Raw genomic sequence first — 12,635 nt, forward strand, 5'->3', positions numbered from 1 at the left:
GTGTCATTGAAGAGTTCCATTCTGATCATCATCAGCAGTTCCACTTCATCAAATGTCACTTTTTAAAATGGAAATGCTGGATTTGCTAATAAAAATACAAAAATCACTATATGTATGCCTTTCACATTTGAGGAGTTCCCTCGATTCCTCATGGATCCCATCGTCAGAACTCGAGCTTGACAAAAATGTTTCTTGAAAACCTAACTTGCATAACAAACATAACAAAGAGAACAAATCGCCAAACGTGAACTATGCGTCATTGAAGAGTTCCGTTCTGATCATCATCAGCAGTTCCACTTCATAAAATGTCACTTTTTAAACGTAAGTGCTTGATTTGTTGATGAAAATACTAAAATCACTATATGTATGCCTTTAACATTTGAGGAGTTCCCTCGATTCCTCATGGATCCCATTATCAGAACTGCTTTTTGACAAAAACGGGACCAATCTGTATGTATATACTTACAATCATGTTTATAGTTTAAATTGTATTGTTTGCATGCTTGCCTGCCGCTTCCTTTATATTGCATGCCTATCATAGGGTGGTAGAACATAAGGACTACTATTTATTTTAAGACCACCGATTGTATGACAACACTATGTTCTAGCAATAAATATATTTCATTTCATTTCATTTCAATCAAAAAAAAAAATTTTGCAATCGGTCCAGATATGACGGAGTTATGGAGTAACTAACATAAAAAAAAAAAAAACAAAAAAAAAACATACAACCGAATTGAGAACCTCCTCCTTTGAAATCTTGAAGTCGGTTAAAAATGCAGTACTCACAATGGTTCCTGATAAAGGTTTTCTTATTGATATAATCTCATGCTGAATCTCGTCAGATTTAGCTGATGTTAAAGACGTGGGAGTTTAAATTCATTCACGTGTATTATGTTGAAGATCGAACAGTTTCATGCGACCAATACTCTTTATATCCAATCTAGATATCAGTGTAGGTTTATTCAAGAATGAGCTATTAGATTAGTGCTAAAGCACTTACCAAAGAAGCTTCAAAACTAATTTAGAAACATAGTAGGGCAAAGGTTTAAGTTTACCTTAAAAAGCGCTAACCAAAACCACTGCCAAAATAAACCGCAGCATCCATTAAAATTCGACCAAAACTAGCGCGTTGTTATTATCGTGACATTGACTGGGTGGCTATATAAAGTCATTCCGAGTGATCGTGGGAACTGTGGTGTTCATAAATAAATAAATCAATCAGATGCGTTGGCAACACTAGTCAGTACTGTCATGGCGGAGCGGTGTTTCGAGCGCACTGTGTGGAATAATAAAAAATGTTTTATTTATAATATAATTAATCCAAGAGTGATTAGATTGACGGATGTAAATCTAAACACCACAAGTGGCGACGAGGTAAATCAGAAAGCTGTAAGTAAACACGAAATATGAAAAATAAGAAATAAATAAGGCGCCATGTTTACCAACAATTGCAGCGGCGTCTGATAAATAAATGGTATCGAAATCTTAACTAAATAAGTACAATTCAATTCAATCTTGTCTTGTGATAGACAAACGATTGCAGTAAATGAATGTATATTCATGTCGTAAATAACGAAAATACCAACAAGTTGGTTTAGGCTGATGCCGGATGTATGGTGTAGATTACTCGTACGGCCGAGTTGTAAAGTATAGTAAAGCCATAAACCCCATAAAATTATGGGAAGAAATCGCTAAAATGTCAAATGACTACTGGCTGCGGCCGAAAATGATGTAAACTCGTACGTCCGAGTTGTCAAATAATACATCATACATCCCACAAAATGGATGGGAACGAATAAAGCGATAAATTGATGAAAATGAGTTTTATTGTACTTGTTAGTTATTCATAAAATCTATGTACCATGAGTACTTGTCTAATAAAAAATAAAAGTAGTTGCATTATGAAAACTGGAATATGACCTGCATGTACAGCGTAATTTAAAGGAAAAAGTAAATGCTTGGTGGTATTTCCACATATAAAGACATAATAAATAAATAAATTATCCCCTAGTTGCTCAGAATTATAAAAAAGACTAGTATTTTGTATCTTCATTTCGACAGATCACAATTACTATTGTGCTTTTTCTAATACCTTAATGGGTGTAACCCGGAGGCGTCTGTGGATTGCAAATGGAGTCTAATCTAAATGTTTTATTACAAGGTAAATTGGCAAGATGACATTATGTTGAATTAATAATACTGACTGTCTAGTGAAGTAGATAAATGAGCAATTTATCACAATGAATTGGATTATCTAATAATGTATGGAAATACAAGAACTCCAAAGTCACACTTACACAAGGTTATTTTGTTTTCAAATTTCAAAATGAAAAGAAGAGATTGTGTGTTCGATTCCTTATTGTATGTCGCAGTTACAGCTAACATAGCTACTAGTTTATACGCGGTATATGAGATTTAACCAGGTTTACCTTGAGGACTTTGGCCGGATAAGTATTCACTACCGTTTTTGCAGCTATACCAGCGTTTATCTTAACAAAATAACTGGATCATGACAAGAGCTGTTGAATTTATTTAAACTTCTACGTCCTGACGACCGGTGTTTTATAGGTACGTAAGTAAGTAACTAAATATTATTTATTGTGCACCACGGAAAAAATACACAGAAAACGAAATAGTAGTTTAAGGCTACGTAACAGAAGTCGGTCTTATCGCTAAAAAGCGTTCTCTTCCAGAAAACTTTTGGATACGTAGTATATACATATATATAGACCTCATTTAAGTTTTGACTTTTTGTCAATTTAACAGAATTATACATTTAAACTGGTAAATTTCTATACCTAGGTTTAGGACTAGTCGTCAGGAGGTTATAACCTAGCACTATAATTGTAAGAATAAAGTGCAAAGGCAACTTAATGCCTAAAGGCATTCTCTACCGGTCAACCATCATTTGAGGTTATAATATTATATCGAGTTAACCGCAATTGTTGGCGTTTTCTAAAATAAATATTAAAACCTGATTCTCACACATCCTGGTGTTTTTGGGTTCTTTCAAGTCAGAATCGCTAGCATATTCAATCCTGAAATTAAAAAAATGTCCCAAAAATTTGCATGAAAATTGTACATTCCATTCCACTACGTCACGCTCATACAAGTGAAAAATGTATAACACACTTGACGTAATGAAATAGAACGTGACGTAATGGACCGGACATTTTGGGACATCTTATTGTAATGGCAGGATGGATGGCAGCATTCTCTATTCTGAGTAGAATGAGCCCAAGAATGTCCAGATTTGAAAGACTGAGTGTTCTATACCTATTTATTTTAGAAAACGTCTTTGTACCTGTTATATAACGTTTGTATCAAATTTAAATAAATATGTTTTTATCCATTTGGATTGGGCCTAATTAAATTACAATAGGTACTTAGTTATTAGTAGTAACTAAGTATTGTTGTTGTCGTTGTGTATTGGTTAAGTAGTTTTTATTACTAGTGATAGTCAAAACGTGACTCTCTAAAATCCCAGTGTTTATAGTATGCCAAATATTTATATTGTTTAATAAAACAGTTTATTATAAAAAGAAAAATATGTCGCGGTGTTAATTGTAGGTACATTTGACCATTGGTCTACTAAAGCTTGTATGTCTAAACGATGACTGGAATGTATGACCACACGCGCACCTGCCAATGGGCTCGGACAATTAAACAATTGGGATCTTACAGCATAAGTATATGTGAAGAAAAAAGATTTTCCGTTTCAGATAATGAAATGACAACAATAGTCGTTTTGCGAAACGTTCGCACACCGAGGACGCGAGTGGGGCGATATTTTATATAGGGGACCGGCGTGTGCCGGCGCAGCCTTAGCAACGACATGCCGCTGTCGGTGTCCTCACGATGCACCTCCTCGTGATACTCGCGTGTCTCGCCGCCGCGACCGCCACTAACTCCACCAAAGATGAAACTACTGAATTACCAACCACTACTACTACTACTACTCCTACCAAAGAAATTCTAAAGGCTAGCGAGACGGCTGATCCTTCCAAAGTTGAAATTGTCAAACAAATTAGACGATTGAATGATGATGGCTCCTACACTATAGGATACGAAGCCGATGATGGTACATTTAAAATTGAAAGTAGAGATGTTCGCGGAAATGTGAAAGGGACGTTCGGGTATATAGACCAGGATGGTGAAATTAAGCGTGTGACATACACCTCGTCGAGCGATACGCCTACGCCTGTTCCTGTGACTACAAGTACGACGCCTAGTGTTCCTACAATGATTGTTCGAATGAACAAAACAGTGTCATCCACCACACGAAGACCGTTAGCGACCGTTGTTTACCCAACTCGGAGCAGTTTTGCTACTAGAGGAACTGTGATTCAACCTATACCAAAACGGAGATTGCCTATTACTTCTTCACGATCTAGTGCTGACGCGACTACAGATAAGCAAACGCCTGAGGAGAAAACTAGTAGCATTTTAAATCTTTACAAGCCCAAAACAGAAGACAGTAAAACAAGGACGCAGGTGTCGAATCCTAGTTCGGATGTAAAAGACGATCTTGTGACAAAACAAACGACAACTAAATTACCCTCAACTGTGAAACCAGTTTACGAAAATACAAACGAAAAGGAAGACACAGATCGTTTTAAGGCTAACACTATCAGGCGAGAGTTGACTGGTACCAGTCCTAATCCTCACATGATTAACTTGCAGCAATCAGCTGGCGACGATTCCACTGATGTCTATGGAAGCCATCTATCATTAGGAACTGCTCGGCCGCTGTTTACTACAACGACACCTCGACCTAGACTTATACCAATTCACTCGTTAGTGGCAGCACGGCAAAAGATACAAGAGCAGTACCAAGAGCTGCCGGAACAAGAAACGACAATAGAAGCAAGTACTGGACGTGTATTTGACCAGCAAAATGTAGTGACATCTAATCCAGTGCCTGTGGTGCATATACCCCAAAGGGAAGATGACAGGATTTATCAACCTATATATCGAAGACCTGAAGCAACAGTGCAATTCCGTACGAGAGAATATTTGAGAGATAATCCTGGATCGCCGGTGCCCATTGGAAACCAGCGGCCCTTTCTCCAGTACGAGTACCAGAACAAAATATTTGAGCCGCAGTTTGTGAAAGATACCACTACCCATGCGCAGATTAAGGGGACTGCACCCGAGGTGGTCACAGCTTCGCCCTACGATGTAAGCCCTGTCACTAGAATAATTCCCATAGCAGTAGATGAAAGAGGAATTCCAATCCAGCAGTATCAACCACAACAACCAAGATACATAAACCCTTACAGACCTACACAGCCTCCTATCTACCAGCAACGGTACGAGCCTATTATCGATGAAATGAACTCGATATCTGCTCCCGTAAGTACTAGAGATCTTAAAAAGTTACTCCAGATTCTGATCTACAGGCAGAACAGATTGCAATCTTTGATGGATCAAGTTGTTGCACCGGGTCCCCCGTACCACCCTTTATTCAGACAAGAACAACCGCAATACGACTATAGATATCAAAACGCTCGTCAATACCAAGAAGACGACAGGTACGATTATAGGTACGATCAGCAAAAATACAGGCAGCAGGAGGTATATTCAAATCAAGTAGCGAGTTACGAGAACCCTCAATACGAAAGCCAGCGATACGTCCCGAGGCGACGATTATACACTAGACCTTACGATGCTGATGGAAGTTCATCAAATAGAGTGGAAGAGGGTCCAGAGTTTCTCCCGCCAGATATACGTGAAGCTCTACTTTTGAAAATGCTGATGCTTGCGATTAGTCCTGACTTTATGCCAACGCCGGCACCCGCCACAGAATTAACAACTGCAGCTCCAAGTAGGAAACAAGTGAGAAACGTCCAGATATTAGGCGAAGAGGGTTCTGTCGATAGTATGAAGCGATCCATGAGACATTAAGGTACACCTTTATAGTTGGGCTTAAAAAGAAGGCAAAAAATAGATCACACTGAAGCTGGTTTTGGAGGTATCTTTAGTTTAAAAGGGTGGTCGTAATACTCAGTTATTGTAAATATTTTTAATTTTTGTACTAAATAGATTCTTCTTTATAAATGGTGTTTAATTTCAATACTTTTATCTCTTACGGCCGCCACATTTGCATTGCATAGTATAATATATTATACCATAACGTAAGTAATTTAAAACTTTACAATACAAATTCGTAGGCGTAAAAAACACCCAGTTGTGACAAAGACTTATGATAAGACTCTCATAAGACTAGTCCAATTTTAAATTTAAATGGAACCATTGTTTCAACGTCTCGGTCACACACGCCTACAATGTGAGGACATACTAAAATGCATTAATATTGCTACACATCGAATAATAACTGTGGCAAATTTCATCTTCAAAAAGTCTAAATTTACAAAGATTCGAGGCAAAATTGATCGTTATGCAATTATACAGTCGGCTTCGAAAACTTTACAACTACCAGTTTACTATTTTAAAACCTTAGCGTAAAGCAATATAATCTATTTTAGTATGGTTATTCCTGCGGCTCTGAACGAGGTTAGCCATTGACATCATAGTCGTAATCTTGTTAAGTGCTATTACATACTTTTCTGCATCTTCATCTTCACCTAATAACAGTCTATTCATTGTCCATAAAATAGTTTTCAACTCTTTGTGAGAACTATTAACATCTTGACGTGATTTTACATTAATCATATGATTTTTATTACATAGATACCACGACATTTTTATTACAAGTTAGCCATTAGGTAACTCTTAATAATGATTAGTAGTATTAATAAGTAATTAATATTAAGATTACTTGCCAATCACAAAAACAAATCGAAAGCTGTTGTGTTTTGGTAAGCTCTTAATAGAATAGAATGGAATAAAATTTTATTCGTAAGCACAAACAAACAAGACATAATATAAAAGAAAACATAAAATAAGGAAAAATACATAATGTACGAGAAAATGTTTTATCCATATTATTTAAATTAACCTTACGCACTGTGGGACGAAGTCCGACTCACGCTTGATTGCACGTTTCTAATAGGTTTTTCTGTCATCTATAGGCAAAGAACTATTTTGTGTATTTTTTTCAAAATTTTAGACCCAGTAGTTTCGGAGAAAAAAGGGGGGGGCTGGTTTTTTTTTCCTATTTTCTTGAATAACTTCTAAACTGTTTATCCTTAAATTATATAAAATATATATTTGAGATACTCACAATAAGCTCTTTTATTTGATATGTAACACGATATAGTTATAAAAACTTTATTTTCGATTTTTTTAACCCCCTTAAAGTGGTCCCCATGTTTAAAATTAATTTGTTTACGTTACATGTCCATCTTTGGGTCACAAACTTACAAATGTGTACCAAATTTCAACTTAATTGGTCCAGTAGTTTCGGAGAAAATAGGCTGTGACAGACGGGCAGACAGACAGACAGACGGACAGACAGACAGACGGACAGACAGACAGACGCACGAGTGAACCTATAAGGGTTCCGTTTTTTTCTTTTGAGGTACGGAACCCTAAAAAGTAAGTAATTTGTAATATTCAACTGCTGCTTTAGAAACAGAGGTCAAACACAATAAAACCTTACGAACTCGACACCCCTTCAATGTTCAAATTCGGAGCCCTGAAAACGAAATCATGTAGGTATGTTGGACAAAAGCTTGGGTATCTAGATCTAGTAGGTAGTATATTAAACGTTGTGACTTGTGAGGTAAGAGTTGCCAAGCGTGTCAGTGTCCAAGGCCCGTGCAGTCGTAGAAATGGAGCACAATCAAGCAGCCTTCACGGCAGGGAGGCTTGATAATGGGGGAATTAAATGGACAACTTTGTTCTTGTTGTGGTACAAGTAATCACCTATAAAATGTTTTGAATTAAAAGAATAGAAGGGTAGTACGACCCGGCTTGAAGCACAATTTTTGAAAAGATAGTACAGTCAGCATCAAAAGCAAGGGATCAGACTACGCGCGCAAATAACAAACGCTGTGTATAGAACAATTACATATTTCATATTTGTATATTCATAATAATTCATATTACATGTCGTTTTTATAATTACATCAAAAATTAAATAAAAAAATAACAATTAAAATAAAATTAGCATTATAAATACAATAATTACATTCAAAATAGATAAATAAAGATTTACAATTAAATTATAATTAGCGTTATCAATATACATGACAAATCAAAGTATACCTACAATAACATTAGGTAATTACTATTTAATAAAATCTGCAAAACAGTAGAAAGTGTGCTCGATAAGCCACCGTTTTAGCCTGGATTTAAAACTGTTTAGTGACGGCGCTTCTGTGACGTGTGGTGGCAGACGGTTGTAAACCGCCGGTCCCATTATGTAAACCGCCGGTCCCATTATATGTGTCAGTTTTGCGGATTTCGCCAATTTATGCCTGACGCCCACGAGTTTTTGGGCGTTTCGTAGGTTTCGGCCATGGATATCCGCTCCACTTGAGTATTCGTCAAGGTGACATCGCACGTATGTAGCCACTTGGAATATCACAAGGGAGGGCAGAGTAAGTATCCGAAGATCCTTAAAGTAAGGTCTTGCGGATGTGCACTTATTGATACTTTTTAACACGACCTGTAGGAGTAACACGAATTGGAAGAGAATTTCAGGGTGGCAGAATACTTTTGGCGCTTTGTTTCACAGGCCGAAAACAAAGCCGATTAGCCCAAGTAGAAGCCGAAATGCTAAGGTACAAACTGTAAATACTAGAAATCAGTGAAGTACGCAGGAACGGTAATTCGGGAAAGGTAATTCACTATTTATCTCAGCGCCGCCATGGCTGTGCTGGTTGTGCCGTTAGTACTACTAACTTAGTACCACTATTATTTAACCTGACAACTGACACGCAATATATTCAGTCGTGGTCAGCTTTTACAAATAAAGTCTTCCAATTGTCTGCCCTACATACTCGTAATAATTAATACCCTACATAATAAGTTCATCTCGACTCCTATCAAAGTTCGGCACCGTCGGGAAGTTTTGAAAACATTTTAACGGACCTAAACATAATAATAGTGAGCTCTTCCCGGAGACTGAAGGCTTCATGCTGGCGATACAGGATCAGGTAATTGAGACCAGAAAGTACCAACGACACATTACAAAAACCTTAGCCGTTGACACATGTAGAAAATGCAATAGCTGCCCCGAAACCATTCAACATACATATTACAGGTGCATGTAAAACAATAGCCCAGATAGACTACAAACATAGACATGACCAAGTTGCGAACATTATTCATCAAAAACTTGCTTTCCAACAACACTTTGTAACTGACATAGAGCCGTATTATAAATATAAACCTGAAAGTGTGCTAGAAAACTCTACAGCCAAATTATATTTTGATCGAACCATCCTAACTGACCGAACCACCCATCACAACCGACCTGACATCACACTAATTGATAAAACTTGTAAAACAGGATACCTTATAGACATAGCTGTTCCTAACACACACAATTTACAGAGTACCATAGCTGAAAAACTTACCAAATACATAAACCTAAAAGATGAAATAACCCGCATATGTCATCTCCAAAAAGTTATAATAGTACCTATAGTCTTATCCACTACAGGCGTAATACCTACACAGCTGCATCAATCCTTAAAGACCTTAAAATTGCCACCCAAGACATTCCACCTACTTCAAAAAGCCGCTATCCTTAATTCATGCCGAATAGTAAGAAAATTCCTTCAAACTGACCATGAAGCCCTGCTGTCGCGAGACCAACCGCACAATCTACCACTTATGCAACCTTAAATCCTACCATATCGCAAACTATAGAACCACTAACCACGAACATAGAAACGCACACCACTCCTAGAGACATGACTGCTCAACCTGATTCACATTCAACTAACTAAAATGTAAGAATACTTACCTGACATGCACTTGGCCTAGGCCCGTGCATGGCAGTATTAATCCGGTGAAAGTCGAGAAAAAAATAAAAATAAAAAATAATAATAAATACTTTATTGTGCAATTGTGCACTACAAAGAAAAATACATGTTACAAACAAAGACAGGACATAAGTGAGTAGGTAACAACAGGCGGACTTATCGCTAAAAAGCGATCTCTTCCAGACAACCTTCAGATAGCGATTCAGTGGCTAGAAATAAGTTAATGGGCAGTGCAAAATAACAAAGGTGTAAAGTTTACAAATCAAATACCTAAGTATAAACTACAAACAATGAAAAATAAACTACATATATTATTTAAGCAACAATAATACACTACATAAACCTACACAAAATACATAAATACATAAAGAGAATTCAAGCAAGAGAAGAATAACGACCAGGTAGCGTGAACAAAAAGAAAAATATTGTAAGTGAAAGGACCAAGACTAAGAAAGAGATTTTAAATAGTGTTCTTTTAGAAGTTTTTTAAAAATGGGTAGGGATTGAGCACGTCTTATATCAATGAGCAAAGCATGCAGCACATAGTGAAGTGCAATTAAAAAGTCTTAGCTGGTTTAAATTAATTGTTTTGGTGTTTAACCTTGGTGGCGTGTAAGAATATTTACTTAAACAATGGGTATTGTTATCTAAATAGATTTGTAACACTGCTTGTTAAAATAATTTATTGGTATGAAAAATAATGAATATGCAATTTTATAGATGTTGCATCTTAAATTGGTAATTCATTAGTAATAACGCGGACTTACGAATCTTACGATTATTTGATGTTGAAAAGAAATCCGTCCATGTTTTCTAAAGGGTTTAACGCAGTCACAAGTAGGTACAACGCGATAACAAACCACGAAGTGTTGCGTTTTTACCCTCACGCCTAATGGTAAGTGACAACCGCAGCCTAGGTAAGCCTGCAACTCCAGTACCAGTAGTGACTTAGGCAAGTTGCCGACCCTTTAGGTTTAGTAATTATACAAACATTCACTGGTTGATCAATTGAAGTTAAATATCTACTTATCGCAAACATGTTTCGTTGGAATCATATGTAATATTATTTAGCAGTTCCAGTTCCGCTTAACCAAATGATACTCTCTGTATACGAGTACTATACTTCGTTCACACAAAGGGACTTTAGGTACCTAATAAAATATGTATGACCGCTAAATACGGACAATTGATTGCTTTGTGTTTCAGGTTACATATCAGAATACCGAAAATTAATTTACCTAATATCGAATCACATATGCTCGATTCACCTATTTTTTGAAATACCTAATGGTCAAATAACCTAAGCTCATAAAACCTAATGAACGAAATACCTAATGCACGTTTCACCTAATATTGTTTTACCTAATCTCTGATTACCTATAGTCGATTTACCTAAAATGTACACACCTAATGCTCGAAATACCTAAAGCCGATTTACCTAATACACGAAATACCTAATGTTGATATACCTAATGCACGTAATTCGCGATGAGCTGATATACCTAAAGCTGATATACCGAATACATGAATTACCTAAAGCTGTTATACCTAACGAACCAAACACCTAAAGTCGATATACCTAATCCACGTAATACCGAAAGTCCATATACCTAATAGTCGATACCCCTAAACTTGATTTACCTATTCAACGAAATACCTAATGCACGTATATTGGTTGTTAACGTTTACCCTCGGAATACCAGGTGGAAAATACTATTGTGAATGAATCTATTGCTGTCGAGCAATGTGTAATCATTTTGCATTTTTATATTTTTTTTCCTTATTTTTGAGGATATATTTGTAGGAATACAAAAAGTATTTATCAATACAGTTGCTCAAAAAGTGCTACTTTACGTAGCTGTTTAGCGTTCGCAAAGTTGGTTTTTGCGCGAACTAGTGCTTTTTACTTTTCCAACTTTTTTAAGTTTAATTCCGGCCGTAATCCATACGTGGTCAAAGAGTATGGATGTTCAAAAACTATATATTTTTAATATTGTCTTCGGTTACCGCGATAGTTACTCATGAAATAAAACTATGAAAACCCCCTACCCCTCTACAGACTGCAGGAGTGTACAGGCTGGACTGTGAGTGTGGCCTATCATATGTCGGGCAGACGAAACGGAGCATTTCCACTCGGGTGAAGGAACACATAGCTGATGTCAAGCACCGTCGACCTAGGTCTGCTGTCTGTGAGCATGTCATGGATAAAGCCAATCACTCAATCAAGTTTGATAAGCCTCTGGTTCTTGCCAAGGAGAAGCGTTACATACCCAGAATGCTGCGCGAGGCCATTGAGATTAAGAAATATCCAAACTTTAATAGGGAAGATGGCTTTTCTCTACCACCAGCTTTGGATCCTGTAGTCCACCTGATAAAGGAGCAAGCGAGACATAGACTGTGAGACCGTAGTGTTGGATGATGCTGGACATTCCGATGTTTTGAAAAGATGTGTCCCGCCGAGTTTGTTGCCGGTCCCATATTGGGATACCCTCCTACAATTTAGGAGGGAATTAAATCTTCTCGGGTCCGTGGTGTAGGGTTGGAGCCGGCATAGTTTTTTATCGCGTATATATATATATCTTTACTTGAAAAATAATTATAGTGTATAACTAGCCTTATGAACCGATTTTGCATGTACAACCAGCCTTAAAGTTTGTAGTCTATGATTGTTCATTATTTTAGTATGTGGGTATTTTTGCATTTTGTAATTTTTCCTCAGTCACCCGTTGACCA

The 12,635-nt window shown here is 37.0% G+C and overlaps 2 protein-coding genes across 2 annotated transcripts in view; one reads left to right on the forward strand and one right to left on the reverse strand.

Annotated features, from left to right (window-relative positions):
- Positions 1-12,635, reverse strand: part of LOC134746260 (protein mothers against dpp) — a 118,414-nt gene that overhangs the window by 2,454 nt on the left and 103,325 nt on the right. The window lies entirely within an intron of this gene.
- The window catches only part of LOC134745904 (uncharacterized), a 125,766-nt gene continuing 116,699 nt past the window's right edge, over positions 3,569-12,635 (forward strand). Inside the window, exon 1 of the mRNA XM_063680017.1 lies at positions 3,569-5,968. Within this exon, the coding sequence (XP_063536087.1) occupies positions 3,862-5,910 (2,049 nt within the window). The 5' untranslated portion in view covers positions 3,569-3,861 and the 3' untranslated portion in view covers positions 5,911-5,968. The remainder of the gene's footprint in view (positions 5,969-12,635) is intronic.

This window comes from Cydia strobilella, chromosome 1 (genome assembly GCF_947568885.1).
Source record: "Cydia strobilella chromosome 1, ilCydStro3.1, whole genome shotgun sequence".
Lineage (NCBI taxonomy): Eukaryota > Metazoa > Arthropoda > Insecta > Lepidoptera > Tortricidae > Cydia > Cydia strobilella.